Source organism: Furipterus horrens, unplaced genomic scaffold, assembly GCF_987537825.1.
Source record: "Furipterus horrens unplaced genomic scaffold, mFurHor1.1.pri manual_scaffold_6, whole genome shotgun sequence".
Taxonomy (NCBI): domain Eukaryota; kingdom Metazoa; phylum Chordata; class Mammalia; order Chiroptera; family Furipteridae; genus Furipterus; species Furipterus horrens.
The window spans coordinates 156,978,669-156,997,857 of NW_028327176.1; the positions used below are offsets into that span (position 1 = coordinate 156,978,669).

The following is a 19,189-nucleotide window of genomic DNA, read 5'->3' on the forward strand; positions in this document are numbered from 1 at the left end:
AATGGTGGTGACCTGAGAGACCACATAACACAAGTCCCTTTTTGAATATAAGGCCTAGAGATCTTTAGTGACTTAACTACAAGTCACAGAGACAGAGCCTGGATTTAAACATACCCTGTTTCCCCGGAAATAAGACATCCCCGTAAATAAGACCTAGTGCAATCTTTTTCAAGCTTAGAAAGATAAGGCCTCCCCTGAAAATAAGACCTAGCGGCAGTCATTGCTACAGCTCCCCTCAAATTCTTGATGGAATTCAGAGTTTGGCTGGTTATGCTGATGTTTGTGATGACATGACTACAGTATATTAATAAATGTTGATTTTTTGTTCAACAATAAATGTGAATTCTTGTTCATGGAAAAATAAGACATCCCCTGAAAATAAGACCTAGCGCGTCTTTACGAGCAAAAATTAATATAAGACACTGTCTTATTTTCGGGGAAACACGGTAGATTGTCTGGTTGAACTTTAAAGCCAATGTTCTTTCGGTTCTGTACTACTAATAACCAGGTTCCCATAAATTCTCTAGTGACCAGCTGTGCCTGGACTGCACACCAACAAAGCCTACTTTTGCCTCAGCAAATAAACCTGTAAGTTAGAGAAGTAAACATAACTAACCAGCCTATTTTCACTAAATGTTCCCTAATTTAACTTAGTTGTTTAAGTGTCTTAAATGTAAGACACAGTAATGTTCTCAAAAAGCAGCCACTGGAATAGGTCAGTCATGTTGTCTTCGACGATGCCAAGATGTCCTAGTTTCCTTCTTTTTCTTTGGTTGGTCAACCGCCTTCTTTGCCGTAATGCCAAGTTTGCTGCCCTTGATCACAAATTTCTGCCAACACTCTCCTACTTGATACTATCTCTGTTATTTGTTGACAAGTGGATAAGCCATAACCACTGAGCCTTGGGTTTTTTTTTCCCAGCCCTGCTCACTGATCAGAATTCTTTTTAGTGTTCTTTTTTTTTTAACTTCAAGGTTTGTGTTATTTCAGATTAACAGAGGTTACTGAAGTCTCCAGTAATTGCCTCCAGGTAAATGAGGCATAACTATAAATTTTTCCTATTCTATTTGTAAAAAGTTAAGTTTTTCATTTCCAGCGGGTATTATGCAACACTAAGACCATTCTTTAAAGGCAACAGGAGGGCTCTGTTTTAGAAGAGGTTAACAAATGAGTTTATTTTCCTTCATTTTAAATACAATAATAAGAATAAAATAGATTAATGAGGAAATTACTCCCTTAAATTTTTTGTAAATCATTATTAGAACCAAAGCATCAGCTGTGGAGCTCAATTGTCTTGACTTTTACTCCTAGCTTTTACACAATTCCTATCTACAGGCAACTAGACAAATTACTCAAATTACTTTTCTCAAAGCTTAGGGTACCTCATTTTTTAAAATGGGGATATAGGATATATTTTACAGGTTTCCTGAAGATTAGGATTAAATAAGAAATGCATATAATGCACACGAACAAGCTGTCTGCAACACACAAGAACTCGTTATAAAATAACTTCTATTACTATTATGCTTATTATTATCACATTAAATGTTGTTCTGTCAAAAAAATCAGTCTTGATCAGCATTACAGAGACTAAATGCAGAAGTAAAGAGTGCAACCCAATCTCATGTGGGTTCAAAGTGCTATTTAGTCAATGAATTATCAATGAATCTGTTTTCCAGTTTATACACTCCCTTCAGGAACTCAGGTCATCTCCATGCAGTTGACACAAACTCTACCCCCTCTACCCCCTACACTCACTACCCTCCTCAAGTTTCCCTGGCACAGACATGCCCAGTCTTAATTGCTTCACTCCACAGAGAGGCAATGCCTCTTCCTTTCCGAGAGTACCTCTTCCATCCCAGTATCTGTTATCAACCTTCCCCCATTTCTCTTAGGAACCTGCTCCATCATGTACCCACTCTGACATCTTTGATCTTTCTCTCTTATTACCCTTTCCCTTGTCCTTTGTTGGAGTTATCTCACTTCCTTCCCTTGGCAAAAATCACTTGAAAGCATTCACTGATTCATTCTTTGATTGGTTAATTGATTAATTGATTCATTCACTCAATATTCCAGGCAGCACAGCTGGTGACACATTCAGACACAATCCTGACTTCATGGAGCTTACAGAGAAATATTTTAAACAATGATTATTCAAAATTGTGTTAGGCACTAGAGAAAAAGAACAAATGCTCTAAGTGTATCTACATCTCAGAGGAAAGGCTTGAGGCGACTGAGACTTGACAAAATAAATAGGTGATGGGGGAGCGAATAAAGAAGCCAAGTATATACCAGGCAAAGAGGATACTTTGTGTAAAGACCCTGATACCAGACACAAACCTGTGTGTGCAACTGTGAGACACTATACCAATGACACAATGTACTAGGAGACTGGCAGAGCCTAAGGCTATATAATTAGGCAGGATCTTTCAGGTCATGGGAAGAATTTGATTCTTATTTTAAAGACAATGAGATGGCATCAATGGGTTTTAACCAAGTAAGTGAAATGATCAGATCTTCTATAAAAGGTTCAGTCCTTCACACTATCCAAAATAGATCTGGGAGGATGTAGAGTAACTAGAACTCATACACATTGGTAGCAGAAGTGTTAAATGGTACAAATACTTGGGAGAACTTAGGGAATCCCTTGTAAGTTACATATCTAGTCTATGAACTCTATGACCTAGAAATTCCTCTCTTAGGAATTTATCCAAGAGATCTGAAAACCTATGTATACAGAAAGTCTGGTATAAGAATGTTCACAGCAGCCTCATTCATAATTTCCTCAAACTGCAAACAATCCGAACATCCATGAACAGGAGCTACTACCTCATACTGGAAGGCAACTCAGCAATTGAAAAAAACAAACTACCATTACATGCAACAATATGAATATATCTTCAAGACCTTGAGTGAAAGAAAACAGACAAAAGAATATACTGTATGACTCTATTTATATGAAGTTCAATAAGACTCAAAACTATTTTATAGTGTTAAAAAAAAGTGTTTCCAGGAGGGAAAGATGACTAACTAGAAAGAAGCATAAGGGAACTTCTTGGGTGATTGAAAGGTTTTGTATTTCATTTTAGATAGTGGTTATATCTATATATACTATTAGCAATACTCATTAAACTGAACACCCAAGATATGTACATTTGGCTGTATATAAATTATGCTTCAAATTTTAATAAATATATAGAATTACAACACCCCTCCCCCCAAAAAAATGTGGAGGAAGGGAAAGAGCAGATAGGCTGAACAGGAGTGGAATCAGAGGCTATTACAAAAGCTCTACCCAGGGATGATAACTTGCATCAGGAGTTAGAAGACAGGCTGGATAGGCTTAGTAGTTTCTAGCATAAGTAACTGAGTATTTGGTAATGAACACTGAAGAGAATTTTGTTTTGTTTAATTTGAGAAGAATAGGGCAGGAGGAATCAAGTTAAGAATTGTGTTTTGGCCCTGGTCGGGTGGCTCAGTTGGTTGAAGCATCATCCCGTACACCAAAGGGTTGCAGGTTCGATCCCCAGTCAGGACATAGACCTAGGTTGCAGGCTTGATCCCTATTCGGTTGCATATGGGAGGCAACTGATCGATGTTTATCTCTCACACTAATATTTCTGTCTCTCTCTCTCCCTTCTTTTCTCTCTCTCTCTCTCTCTCTCTCTCAAATCAGTAAATACATTCTCAGGTGAGGATAAAAAATTTTTAAAAAATTGTGTTTTGGACATGAAATATTTTTAAGACATCTATGTAGAAGTTGCCAAATATGTAGTTAGTGTATAAATTGATTTTACTAAGCACTGGACACCAAAAGTAAAAAAAAAACATTTAGATAAAATCTAAATATAAATTTTAAAATTGTATCCACTGAGTCATCACAATTTTAACACAATCTTTTAATTAACAACTCTCAGGTAAGAAAATATTTTAATCCTTCCCATGTCTGTACAATTTCTCCTTTGCTTCTTTCAAATCGTGATATTGTATAAAGCCCCCAAAACACAGAAAAGAAACAAGGTACTTCCAAGTTAGCCAAGTTAAAATACATCATACAATAGAAATAGAAACCATGTAAAATTTTTGTCAGATTTTTTTGAAGATAAAAATTTTAACTTAAAATGGTGATGGAAGGAGATTTGACTTTGGGTGGTGAATACACAAAACAATATAAAGATATATGTTATAGAATTATATATGTGAAAACTATATATTTTATTAACCAATGTCACCCCCAGTAGTCAACAAACATTTATACACACACACACACACACACACACACTCTCTCTCTCTCTCTCTCTCTCTCTCTCTCTCTCTCTCTTTCTCTCTCAGACAAAAAGGTCAGTTTTAGTTCCCTATTAATAGCTCCAATCTCCCTGCAGAAATCATGGTGACCTGCTTCAAGATCACTTGAATAGAGGGTTCAGTTAATAGAATAATAAGTTGCATATATCAAAAGGGAAATTTAAAACCAGTGCTGCCTCTAAGTAGCAGTTTAAGGATCTGTGCCTCATCAGTAAATTAGGGCTAGCATGCGTCCTACTTTATCTTTAATAATATTATAGAGAAATGAGATGAAATATGTAAAAATAATATAGGCAGAGCAGTCAAACAAATGTACAGATATATTGTATATATATATATAGGTATTTGGCTTTTAGCTACTTATTCTGAACCAGGGGCTTCAACTTAAAGAACTTGAAGTCATTTGCTAATGAAAGGGAGACCAGCCTTATTTCATCTGCCAGTCCTTCATAGCAAGATGATAAAGAAGCAAGGCCCAGAATGAAAAAGGTATTATTGGTTTCACATCTCAGTGTAGGCAACAGACTTTAAAGGTTTCACTATTAGAAATATATAATATAAAATGTTATTTTTATCCCTCAAGAAAATCCCTAGATTTTTATAAATAGGGTTACTCAAGTTACTACAAAACTAACCATCACAATATAGCCTGGTATGATACCTGGCATAGAACAGATAAGAGACAAAATGTTCTTGACCTAATTTAACTTTATTAAAAATACCTACCTTTTCCTCTAGTTTCTTCTTCTCTTCACTAAATTGGCTTATTCTTTGTTTGAGAAACTGATTAAGCTGCAAAACCTCTTTCTCAGAAGATGCAAGCTTTTGTTCAAGTTCCTCTTGCTGAGAACTGGACACTGACTGATCTGAAAATGGAGTCTGGAGTGAAGTGTTTTCATATTGTGGCTATTGGAAAAAAACAAAACAGGTAACACGTTAAAAGTTTACTTGTATTTCCAGCACCGCCCCCTCAGCCTTGCCACCCTCACCTACCCCCCAATCCCTTTCCCTTTGTCTGAGACGATGGGTGCAGGATGCACTGTGAAGGTGATGTTTTATTGAGTCGTACACTTGAAATCTGTATCCTCAATAGCCTCAATTTAAAGCATTTTAAAAAAGCTTACTTGTCTTGAACAAATGGAAAGAAAATGGAAATGACACACAATAAAAGGAATACATACAGGCTTTAGCAACAAACAGAGCTTGACATAAACTCCAGCTCGCTAGCAGCTTAACAGTGTCACACAGGGAAAACATAGTAACACTGTCAAAGTGCTAAAATAGTTGCATGTGTGGTGGCTATGGAAAGACTACAGAGGCAAAATACAATTATCTGTTGTTTATTTGTTTTTCTCATTAGTTTGTATACTCTTTGAAGGAAAAACCAACTTCATTCACATTTATATTAGTAGAACCTAAAAGGTGTCTTATCCATAGTAAATATAAATAATTTTTGAAGAAATGAATAAACATGTCTTTATATACTGTCTCCCTCTGTGGGCTTCAAGATCCATGAAGACAGAAACCGTTCTTCACTCTTGTGGCCCCAGCATTTAACATATTAGATGTTTATGTTTAGTTGGATGGGCTCCTTTGTGAAGGTAGTATTCATTTGTAAAATGCTCATAAGAACCCAAGGAATTGGTAGCAGAAAAAATAGCTGAAGAAAAAAGAAATAGAAAAAAATTGTCTAAATGAAAAGAAATAGGATAAAATGGAAATAAAAGGAGGAATGATGCATAGATGAAGTGAAATAAATATTATTCAGTTGGTCTTTCCAAGGTTCACATGTATGTATATGGAAAAGAAAAAGAGTTCTTTTTTCACCCTGGCTGGTGCAGCTCAGTGGATTGAGGGCCGGCCTGTGAATCAGAAGGCTTTAAATTCAATTCCCAGTCAGGGCACATGTCTGGGTTGCAGGCCAGGTCCCCAGTTGGGGGCATGCGAGAGGCAACCACACAGTGATGTTTCTCTCCCTCCCTCTCCATCTCTCTAAGAAGTAAATAAATAAAATCTTTTTTAAAAAAAGTTCTTTCTTCTTTAGCCTTTAATGAAAGAAAAAGTCCTTCACATTTTGAGGCGTTTTTTTGTTTGTTTGTTTGTTTGTTTTTCTGTGAAGTCATGTTAACCATAGGTTGAAATTTTGGCATAAGGCATTTGGTTCTACCAATTCTGTCCCTAAAACAATCTAAGAGGTTTGAATGTTAGGAAAAGACCTGGATCTCATTTTCTACCTATGAGACTTGGTAATGTCCGTGTCTCAGATCATTATGACTATAAAGCTTTTAATAAGCAAATAGAAGTTACTTCTCAAGAACATGGTTTTCCATCTATAAATTCATAAAATATTATTTCAAAAATTTGCGTTATTTAACCTAGAATGAATAGAAAATTAAAGGTATTATTTTCTTTGTTTAGGTGTTATGGAATTAAAATTAACAAGCTATGACCCCAAAATGTGCATTTACAAAATGCTGTGCATTACAATTAATGCTGTTCATAGATCCAAGGTAAAAATAACTTTGCTAAAAAAATGTTCTATCATTACATTTGTTGTGTCTTCTAACCACTGCCATTTAATGAGCTCTCTATATCTAATTTAAAAGTTTATCTTATATATTTATCACAATCATTTAATATTTCATGTGTCCCTTTTTATTAACTTCCCTAATCTTTTAAAATCAAATTTCTCAACAATATTTTAATTCTTCACATAATTTAAAATCTTTCTAATATTTTTAGTAGTCTAACTCCTTTCCACTTCCTTCCAGATATTTCTGTCACTGCTGATGGGCCTGGAGAGCCCTCTACTGGCCTACTGCTGTGTCAAAAAGCATTTTCTTCAGCTTTAAGATACACATTACATCTTACATGCTTTTGGTAATATAATAATAATTGTATAATTCAAGTAAAGCCTTTATTCAGAATAATAAAATTACAAGGTTCTATTAAAATACTGTTATCAGAAATAAACCTTCACATATATGGTCAAATGATTTTAGACAAGATGCCTAGAACAGTCATGGGAAAGAGACAGTCTTTACAACAAATGGGTTCTGGAAAAACTGTATTATCCACATGCAAAAAAAAAAAAAAAGAAAGTGAAGTTGAGCCCTTACCTTACATCATATATAAAAATTAACTCAAAATGTATCAAAGATCTAAATGTAAGGCCTAAAACTGTAAAACTCTTAGAAGAAAACATATGGCAAAAGCTCCATGGCATTGGATTTGGCGATAGTTTCTTGAATATGACACCAAAGACACAGGCAAAAACACTAGACAAATTAAACTTCATAAAAATTAAAATGTTTTGGACATGAAAATACATTATGAACAGAGTAAAAAGACAACTCAGAATGGAAAAAAGATATTTGAAAATCATATATCTAATAAAGGATTAATATCCAGAATACATAGAGAATTTCTAAAACAAACAACCAAATTTAAAAATGACCAGAGGTCTTGAATAAAAATTTCTCCAAAGAAGATACAGGTATACCTCATTTTACTGTGCTTCTCATTATTGTACTTGGCAGCTACTCCTTTTTTACAAAATGAAGGTTTGTGGCAACTGTGCATTGATGATTAGCATTTTTTAGCAATAAAGTATTTTTTAAATTAAGGTATGTGCATTGTTTTTGTAGACATAATGCTATGCACACTTAACAGACTACAGTATGGAGTAAATATAACTTTTATATCCACTAAGAGGCAAAAAAAAAAAAAATCGTGTAACTCGCTTTGTTGCACATTATTCATTTTATTATGGTGGTCTGGAACCAAACTTGTATCTCCAAGGTATGCCTGTATAACACATGAAAAGGTATTCAATATCACTACCATCAGGGAAATGAAAATTGAAACTACAATCAGATACCACCTCACTTCTATTATCAAAAAACAGAAAATAACAAGTGTTTGCAACAATGTGAAGAAAATGAACCCTGTACCCTGTTGGTGGGAATATTAAATGATACAGCCACTGTGGAAAACATTATGGCAGTTCCTCAAAAAATTAAAGACAGAATTACCATATGATCTATCAATTCCACTTCTGGCTACATTTATTGCAACATTAGTCACTGCAGCTAAAATCTGGAAGTAAACCAAGTATCCACTGTCATGAATGGATAAGGAAAACATGATATACATACAATAGAATATTATTCAGCCTTAAGATAAAGAAAATTTTGGTACATGCTTAAATATGAATGACCTTTAAGGATATTATGCTAAGTGAAATAAGCCAGTCACAAAACAACAAACAAATACTGTATGATTCCATTAAACATTAGATACTTAGAAGCAGAAAAGAGACAGCGATTGTCAGGGATTGGGGAGAATAAGGAGGTGTTGCTTAATGAGCACAGTTCCAGTTTTTATAAGATGATGAAAAGGGCTGGAGAGATGGATGATGGTGCACAGTATTATGAATGTATTTAACACCACTGAATGGTGCACTTAAAATATGGTTAAAATGGTAAATGGTATATGTATTTTAACACAGAAACAATGAAAAAAAAAAAGAGAGCTAACTCCTCCACTCCCACTTTATAGAAACCTCTTAGAAGGGCAAAAATCTCCAAGTTTGAAAACACTTTGTTAACATAGCTATGAGTTGGGAGTGGGGAGGCTTATACACTGCTGGTAGGAGCTAAAAATTAGAATAAGCTCTCTGGACAGCAATTTGACAATATCAGTAAAAATTACCAATTCATACAACACCTAGAAATTTCACTTCTGAGAAGAAGTACTTGCAAAGTAGCAAAACAATGTTTATAAATGATTATTCTCCACAACATTATTTATAATAGCCCCCAAACTAGAAACTATACAAATTTTGATGAGCAGGAACAGGTTGAATAAATTATGCTATCTCCATAAAAATGAGAAATCAAACAGTTGTAAAAGGAAAAATAAAAAGGATGTTGTCTATGTAATGATATGAAAATAATTACTGTTTTTATATAATTTTATATAAGATAAAGGAAAAGAGCAAAATGTCAAATAATGTATGTATTTTGATATCTTTTGTTAAAGTTGGGGGATAAAATACATTTATACCTGCTAGTGATATACATAAACTCTGGAAGGATACTGAAAATTAGTAACAGTAGTTACTTTGTATGTGGGGAGTATGAAGTGGACAGATGGAAGTCAGTATTTGGATTTTTTTTTTACTACATATATAAATATAAACCATGTGAAAAGGTTATTAATTCAAAAAATGTCCTAATTTTAGAAATATAAGATTAACACATGCTGTATTCATAAAACAACTATAAAATCATCTGTAATCTTACCTGCAAACTAGACATATAAGAATCCCCACAATTTACATAGTGTCCTAACATGGCATGCTGTGCCCGTAATTCATTATCCCTTATTCGCTCATGTAGGTGGGTAATTTGCTGCTTCTGCCTGCAAAACATAAATTGAAGTCATGTTATAAAAAATACACCTTTCTAAGAATAGTTAAAAGCAGAACTTCTAGTATTCTAATAATTTGATATAAGAGTTAAAAGTATTATCAATCTTAAAATTCATAATAGGAAACTGAGCAACTTGAATGCCTTTGGAGTATTTCCTTGATATCTTTCTACAATGTACAGAATTAAAGGATATATTTTAATAGATTATGACAGTAACTATCAGCATTTCCTACTGCCATAAAATAAATGTTCATGTCTCCCCTAAAATTCTTATATTAAATCTTAATACCCAATGTGATGGTATAAGGAGGTGGGGGCCTTTGGGAGGTAATTAGGTCATAAGGGCAGAAGCTTCAAGAATGCAATTCATATGCTTATAAAAGAAGCCCCAGAGAATTCCCTGGCCCCTTTCATGATATAAGGTTATAAAAAGAAGATGGCCATCCATGAACCAGGAAGTTGGCTCTCAACAGACACTGAATCTGCCAGTGACTTGATCTTGGACTTCCCAGCCTCAATAACTGAGAGAAATAAAATTCTGTCCTTTATAAGCTACCCAGTCTATGGTATTTTGTTACAGCGGCCCAAATGGACTAAGACAACTATTAACTTACACCACTCAAAATAGTAATTATAATGGTGTTCAAAAACATCATAACAGTCAACTGATTCTGATTGTTTGAAGAACAGTATATCCTATTTATTAAAGTCTGAATTCTGATCTGCTTTTAAAAAATGCAGTACAAGGAACAGAGTCAATAATATTGTAGTAACTATGTACAGTGCCAGATGGTTACTAGACTGATGGGGGCGATCACTTTATAGAGAAGTCTAATCACTATGTTGTATGCCTAAAACCAATATAATATTGTGTGTCAACTATAATTGAAAAACAAATTTTAATAAAAAGTATTAATTTCAAGAATGTACAATAAATTATGTGTTCAAAATGTATACCCAAGTGACTATGTAATTATTCATATATAAAATTCACTTGTATTACAAATATCAAATATTTTTAAAAACTTTTTATAAAATCAATTAAAACTATTTTCTACAATCTTCATTCATTTATAAAAATTGGAAGTATCGAGCATTAAGCATACACTATGTGTTAGGTTCTTTTCAAGAACGTAGAGAAAATAGTAGAAAATAAGAAAGCCCAGATGTCCATGTTCTAGTTCATATTCCAGTAGGTCTTTACTCTCTAAGCAAAATCTTTTGAAACTTCGACTCTTAAGTATATTTAAAGGTTTGAATTAGGGTTTAAATTTAAGGCTAAAATGTCTACTACTTTACCCCATATAAGCACATGAAAATGAGTGTAACTAGCATTTATTAAACACCTTCTCAAAGTATTTCCCAATTACAATGATACAGAACATGTTTAATTATTTCAAAAGTATGTATGGCCCTGGCTGGTGTGGCTCAGTGGATTGAGCATCAGCCTGTGAACCCAAAGGTCGCAGGTTCAATTCCCAGCCAGGGCACATGCCTGGGTTGCAGGCGAGGGTCCCAGTTGGGGGCACACGAGACGCGGCCACACATTGATGTTTCTCTCCCTCTTCCTCCCTCCTTCCCCTCTCTCTAAAAATAAATAAATAAAATCTAAAAAAAGTACGCATGAATGACAAAGAATCAATATATATCATAGATAATTAAGTAATATTAGGCTTATTGTTCAAAATAATCATAAAACTGTTAAGTATAGCACAATATTATTCAGAGCTTTGGTACTCAATCCATGAAGATTTTTGGACTGTCCCCAGAATTTCCAAAATTCTTATCTGTAAATCATTTAATTTCAAACATTCATGATTTTCATAGTTTCTGTGTTTTCATATCTAACAGAGATTAGTTTTAAAAATTACTTTAAAGTAGCTTTCCAATTTGATATTTTCTAAGTGTAAGAAGATGAAAAGACATTTCCAAATAATAAATTACTCTAATGTAAATGCGAGGTTGGTAGAAGAAAGGCAGACAGACTGACCCACCAACCAACTCAGTTTTGAGTATGGTTCTTAAAGGGACTGGGACTGGGGAAGGAAAGACATGAGAAATCAATGTATTTATTTGTAAGGTCCTATTTTTTTAAACTCTACATTGTGCATACAAAGGTCGTTTTTTTTAAATTTTCATTTATTTATGCCTGAATTATTTAGTAATTAAATATATATAATAAAATAAAATATAGACTCACCGATCAATTACAATTTCTTTCTGCCTTAGTAGTCCTTCTTTTATTTTCAGCACTGATTCCCACTTTGTGAAATCCTGATAGCCAGAAGGTGAATAACTTTGATGAGATGATCCAGTCAAAACCTGCACAAACATGCTTAACTCTTAGTATTCTAAAAGTGTCTAAAGGAAGTATTTATATATCATCTAATACTTTCCCAATGATTTTCATTGAAAAAAACATAGAGAACTCTGCCTTTGATTTTTTTAAGAGTAGCTGAAATCACAGTTGTGAATATAACATAACTTGAAAAACCTCAAGGAAGTTCCAAAGTAAATGTAGAAGTCTAATTAAAAGTTTAATCATTTCTTAAAGAGTACAATAAAAGAACGTACAATGGCTAGACCACGCAAACATTACCAGAAGTGTTTCTAAAAAGCAACAGAAACAGTACATGTAACATTCACATTTCAAATTGTCACTCATCACACCATTTAATTATGTTAAAATTTCAAAAGCTAAAATGTTGGCACAAAATAATAAATATATCCATAAAAATATGATTAGTGAGCAGATAATCCAGAGAGCTATTAGTCTCCAGTGTAAATGGTATCATTTAGAAAAAAATACTCTTAGAATTTAAAATTTTTTTTATATATTTAATACTAATCAACAATAAAAACTAATACAACAGATATCCTCAAACTCCTATCACTGAAACAAAAATTTAATACTGGTGTTAGCAGGTTGAACTGTGTCCCCTCAAAAGATACATTGAAGTCCTAATGCCCAGTACCTCAGAATGTGAACTTATTTGGAAATAGTCTTTGCAGATCTAATCAAGTTAACATGAAGCCATTAGGGTGGGCCCTAATCCAACATGACTAATGCACCATGAAAAGGGGAAATCTGAGCACAGACACGCACAGAGGGGAGAGACATTTTCATCACGCGAAGATGAAAGCAGAGATTGGAGTGATTCATGTACAAGCCAAGGAAAATAAAATATTGCCAGAAAAGTACTAGAAATTTGGCTTGGAACAGATTCTTCCTTCATGGTGCTCAGATGGAACCAACTCTACTGACACCATGGTTTTGGACTGCAAAACTCCAGAACTGTGAGACAATAAATTGCTGTTGTTTAAGTTATCTGGTTTGTGTTCTTTGTTATGGCAACTCCAGGAAACCAATACACTGGTAAATCAAGTAGGAACATAAATTCCTTGACAAGCTAAATGATGCTATATATAAACATCACAAAGCAACTTTAAAAGAATTCAAATGTGCAGGGATATTTTTATCCTTTGTTTTTCCAAAGATGCAACTGACAGGACCTAGTTTTGAATAAATCACTAATTGCGTGACATCAACTAGTCATATATTAACCCTTTAAATTAACAAGATTGTCAAGTAATACTAGGACAGAATGTTTTGGGCAAGAGAAAGACAGAACAAAATGAACAGACTAAGAAGAAAAGAAACTAGGTGATAACAGAGTACATAACTAAGAGATGGGCAGATACTTGGAGTGTAACTGATATGCAGTTGTTATAGGGACAAGTTAATCAGATATTCTATCCTGAATTTCATTCTTCCCCTTGCCTAACAACACAACCCAGGTTTATAATCAGCCAGTACGTACCAATATAAATATGTTGGTTGTTACAACACTGAATTACTCTCACTGTAATTGGTAACTAGCAACTGCTCCAACCCCCTGACTGTCCTCTCCACTACCAAACCCACTCATCAAGACTCTCCATCATACAAAAAACAGATACTTCCATTTTTTGGCACACAAAAAAGGACCCTCTCAGGATCCTGTTCCATCCATAAATGGCATCCTTTCTGTTTGGTTGATTCCTGAATTAGCTAGTCCCCCCCCCCCAATTGTCCCATCTCAACACTACTATCAGTATATATTTAATTGGAAGGGCTAGGATTCAAATCCAGGCAGCCCAACAAAAAAGCACCACTTGTGACACTGCTTCTACTGCAGCCTAATTAACTAAGAAGGTATTTGCAAATTTCATATCATCACAAGGGCTGGGAAAAAAAATTGAAACTAACTGTTCTTAGAAACTAAGAGAAGATTCAGCACCATAAATAATATTGTTGATATTAAGAGAAAGTTTCTACTTATTGCAACTCCATGTTACTTAATGACTATCAATTTCATGGTTAAATCATTTCATGAAATTTTTTTATCAAACTGTTGCTCGAACAGGAAATAAAATAATAGAAGCTAGGTAAAACAAAAGATCCTATCGATAATTTCAAAATTCAACATAAAATCTGGAAATTACCAGAATGATTTCATAAAACAATTGTGCTATAATTTATAATACCAAATATAGCATTTATTTGAAGACTAAAAGTAAATACATATTTTATTTATATACTGAGTTGACAGGTATTTTAAAAATTGGTTTTGTATATTGTCATCACTCCTAATAAGAACTTGTAAGGTGGCTTAAGTATCTACAGTCTCTTCTTCCAAAGATCTAAAAAGGCTCCTCTGTTTCAGGAATAATCCATTACCACAAAACCTGAAGTTGTATTTTGCCTTATACATCTTGTGCCCATTTCAGTAAGACTGGCACCTAAGCAACAAATGATGATCTTAAGAAGACATTGATTGTTTTACTCTTCATAAGAGATATGCTAAAAAAATTTTCCATGCTAGCAACTTCCTAAAGAAAAGCCTTTTCGTGTTTTTGCATCAAGAAAGAGGGAATAAACAGCAAGAAAAAGTATGTCTGCAAGAGAAAAGCAAACGACAATACCACTTGGTTTATAGCACTTGAACCAATGGAAGGATGGGTCACTAAAGGACTTGCCAGATACTTTGATAAATATGTGTAAAACAAAATATGAGAATTTATTCTCCTTATTTGAGCCCTCTTGAACTAAACCCTTTAAAAACAAAATAAAAATTGAGCTATGAAATTGGGCAAATAGGAAAAAAAAATAGAAGGAACTCTTCCTTTGTAATTAAGATACAGATACAAAAAATTACCTGATCAGAAGCATCATAATCTTCCTTACTAAACGTCAATCCTAATTCATTCAAGTAGTTTAGAAAAGAGAATGAAACCTAATAAACAACCAAATGCTGCAGGTAAACTTAAAAGTAATTTTAAATACCTGTTTATATCTGCCTATTACTAAAAATGACAATTATGAAGACATTTTACCTCCTACAGCTTTTACAATGAAGCCATAGTGTATGCTATTTGAAATGAAGTTACAGAATGCAATTGGAAGTACTTAAAGCAAAAAAAATTCAAACCATATTGCAAAGTCTCAAATAGCAAGGCAGCCACTGTATCTTTATGATTTTGCTTACAATATAAACAAAGCTACACTATTAAAGACATATTTGGAAAAGAAATAAATGATGAAAATTCATTTTTATTATAATTCATAGCAGTTCAGGATTCAGTCTTGACAAGGCTAAGAGAGAATCTCACAGAAATAGCACAGAATTGTTTTGTAGTACACAAAGAAAAAAACAGATTATCTACCCTGGAACTACTTATCTTTTTTTAAGTTCTAACACAAAGATTGAAGGGTGAGGAGGGAATTAGACTATGTTCAAGTTGGTTCTTCCTCACTTTTCCACATTAAAATCTCACAGAGGTTACTCTTTAAACACTACCAATTTAATATTTCAGCACATGTTAAAGGTTTCCTCTCATTAATTGATAGAACAGAAATAGTTTACTCTTAATTATACATTTGGTAGGCTGAAGCCCTGGCTGGTTTAGCTCAGTGGATTGAGCGTCGGCCTGCGAGCTAAGTGTCGCTGGTTCGATCTTCCAGTCAGGGTACATCAGAGAAGGAAAACTCTGACTCCAAAAAACCTCCGCTGCCTTGAGGCATACCTCTTCAGGGGAAAGGCTAAGGGAGTAAACCCCGACAGAAAATCCGGAGCCGGAGTCCCTAAGGCGGTTTGACGTTGTAGTCAACACCGGCAACTCCTGCGGCGCACCTGAAGCCAAGCTGTATTGACTCCGTCTTTCCCTTGGACCCTTCAGCTGCGAAGAGAGGGGGGGTCTGCTGCATGGGCAACAGCAGACCCTCCTTATCACCCTGCCCAGGCTCTGTAGCTTCAGCATCATCGCAAGATGTCGATTCAACACGGGAGGAGACAGATACTACCATGTCACTCCCGAGTCGGACTGCACGGCCATTCTCGGCGGTGCGGATGGACTCTTAAGAAGCTACACCATCGTCTCTCGAGACGGACGGCTGCCGACGACGAAAGGTAGGCTGAAGAGAACTTACAAAATATTACTAGTTCCAATTACCTATCTGGTTCCAAGCATTGTACCCAAAAGCAGCTGGGAGCAGAGGGGGGCTGCCTTTTCCCTCTGACAGTGACACAATAAGCACTTTGAGTACACACCAGTGCACACTTTACACTTCTAGATAGCACTCTCTTAGCTTTGGAGCATGAACAAGTGGAAAAAGGAAGGCAGCCAAGTGTAATTGCCTTAAAACTCCCACACGAAGAGTTACTGAAAATCAAGCCCAATATAAAAGTGAATGTTTTCTTTTGCATCAGGAGTTATTGTGGATTGCACACTATGCTCTTACACAACGCTGGCTAACATGAAGGAAACAGAAGCAGGAATGGCAGGCAATATCATTCCTGGAAATCATAAAATTCATCCTCCTTTCCCCCAAAAAGCATTAAATGAAAATGCGAAAGTTTGGTATTGGTAAAAGGTAAAACCTGCCAAGAAGATAAAATAATCATCAAGATTTATACATTTAATAGCATCTCTCATGTGAAGAAAAACTATTCAAAATAAATGGGGAAATACATGAATCCATACTCACAGTGAAAACTTTAATAAGTCTTTCTGAAATAGAAAAATCAGGTAGAACAGAACTGGCAAATCCAGTTTACCACTTATTTTTGTATGGCCTATAAACTAAAAATGGGTTTTATATTTATAAATGGCTGAAAATAGTGAAAAGAAAAATTTTATGGTACCTGAAAATTATTAAAATCTAAAAGTCAGGGTCCAGAAGTTAAGTTTTATTGCAACATCACCATGTTCATTCTTTTACCTATTGTATAGGGCTGTTTTCCCAACACCAAAGTTGAGTAGTTGCAAGAGACACTCTTTTCCCCTCTCATATTTGTGGATATGTGTACATATTAATATAAAACTAGTTATGCAAAAAAGACTTTATATTATATTGTAATATACAATATAACAATAAATCTAAAATTTTAGATAAAATGGACAACTTTATTAAAAAAATCAATTACCAAAATTAACTCTTGAGACAGAGTATCTGACTAATCATGGGAGAGACTGGGGAAAAAAATGAGTCTATTCTTTAATTGAGATACTGATTTTATAGCTAGAGCCGACCTAAATTTAAAGAAAAGATAAAGCAATGAAAGAAGAAAAGTTGTGAGAAAGCTAGTAAGGCAGAGCTTGAATAATAAGCATGTTATAAAGCAACAGCATTTAAAACAATACATTTTGGAGCAGGTGTAGATTCAAATGAAATCAATCCCACCGTTTTTGTTATCATTAAACTTAAACACCACATGGGTTGGCAAAATGAAACAAAATATAACAGACTCTGGGATTCAGCTAAAGCAGTATTAAGAGGGAAATTTATAGCACTAAACAGTTTCATTAGAAAAGAGGAAAGGTCTCAAATCCATAATCTAAACTCATCTTTAGAAACTAGAAAATATATACCAAGGCAAGCAGATGGAAGAAAATAAGGCTTAGAACAAAAATAAAATAAGTTTAAAACAGAAAAAAAAGATAGAGAAAAATCAATGGAGGAGAAAAGAAAAGCTAGTTCTTTGAGAAGATCAATAAAATTGATAAACCTCTAGCTAGGTTGAGGGAAATGAAACAGAGGATATCACTACAGACCCTATAAGTATTAAAAATTCATCCAGGATAAAATAGATCATTTGAGTAGCTCTGTAACTATCAGAGTAATTGAATTCGTACTTTAAAAAAACTCCAGAAAAATAAATCTCCGGGTCCAAATAGATTCATTGTAGAATTTTACCAAATGTTTAAAGAATTAATATCAATCTTCCACACACTCAGAAAAGGGAACATTTTCAATCACTTTATGAGGTCTCCGTTACTCTGATACCAAAACCTGACAAAACAGAGGCAAAAACACAGAGCATCATCACATGATCACAAATATAAAAATCCTCATAAAAATCAAATAAAATTAAATCCAGATGCAGAGATAGGTAGGATAATATGGCCTGAGGTTTGTCCGAGGAATGCGAGTTGAGTTCAACATTTGAAAATCAATGCAACTCACCACATTAAAAGACAAATAAACAAACTACCAGAATAAGTGACTTTTAGCAAGGTTGCACAATTCAGAGTCAACATAAAAATAATTATAATTCTATGTGATAGCATACGAAAACAAAATTTTTTTTAAATTAATATTATTTACGTCCAAAAATCATAAAATATTTGTTAAACTTTTATCCCTGTACACTGAAAATTGTAAAATAGCATTAAGAAATTATAGAAAATCTTTTTTTAAAACAAAGTACTGATAAATTCAGTATGAAGATGTCAATTGTCCCTACATTAATTTATAGGTTAAACACAGTCCCAATTAAAGTCCAAGCATATGTTTTTAGAAATTAACAGTTGGATTCTAAAATTCTATGGAAACATGAAGAACTTAACTAAGTTATTTCAAGACTCATTATAAAGCAAGAGTACTCATGAAAGTGTGGTACTGACATAAAGATAGACTAATGGACATTATGCCCCATTTCCCTAATGGTAATGTTTTACAAAACTGAAGTATGATATCACAATCAGGATATGACACGAATACAGTGAAGATATAAAACATGTCCATCACAAGAACTCTTCTCATTGCCCATTTTTCCTCCACACCTTTACAGAAATATAATTTATATATGATATTATGTAAATTTAGGGTATACACTGTGATTTGACACACTTACATAATACAAAATGATTACCATAATAGCATTAGCTAATACCCTCATCATGTAACATAATTACCATTTATTTTTTGTGATGAGAACATTTAAGATCTACTCTCTTAGCAAATTTCAAGTATATATTATGTTATTAACTATATTAACTATAATCACCTTTCTGTACATTATATTCCCAGAACTTCTTCACCTTATAACTGAAAGTTTGTATCTTCTGGCTAACACCTCCCTATTTCTCTATACCCTAGCATCTTGTAACCACCATTTCAGTACCTA

At 34.0% G+C, this 19,189-nt stretch overlaps 1 protein-coding gene across 1 annotated transcript in view; it reads right to left on the bottom strand.

Moving 5' to 3' along the window:
* The window catches only part of CEP85L (centrosomal protein 85L), a 123,744-nt gene that overhangs the window by 26,768 nt on the left and 77,787 nt on the right, over positions 1-19,189 (bottom strand). The window contains exons 4-6 of the mRNA XM_090279789.1: positions 11,941-12,062; positions 9,612-9,729; positions 5,032-5,211 (exon numbers count right to left, since the gene is read on the bottom strand). Coding sequence (XP_090135915.1) covers positions 5,032-5,211; positions 9,612-9,729; positions 11,941-12,062 — 420 coding nt within the window. The remainder of the gene's footprint in view (positions 1-5,031; positions 5,212-9,611; positions 9,730-11,940; positions 12,063-19,189) is intronic.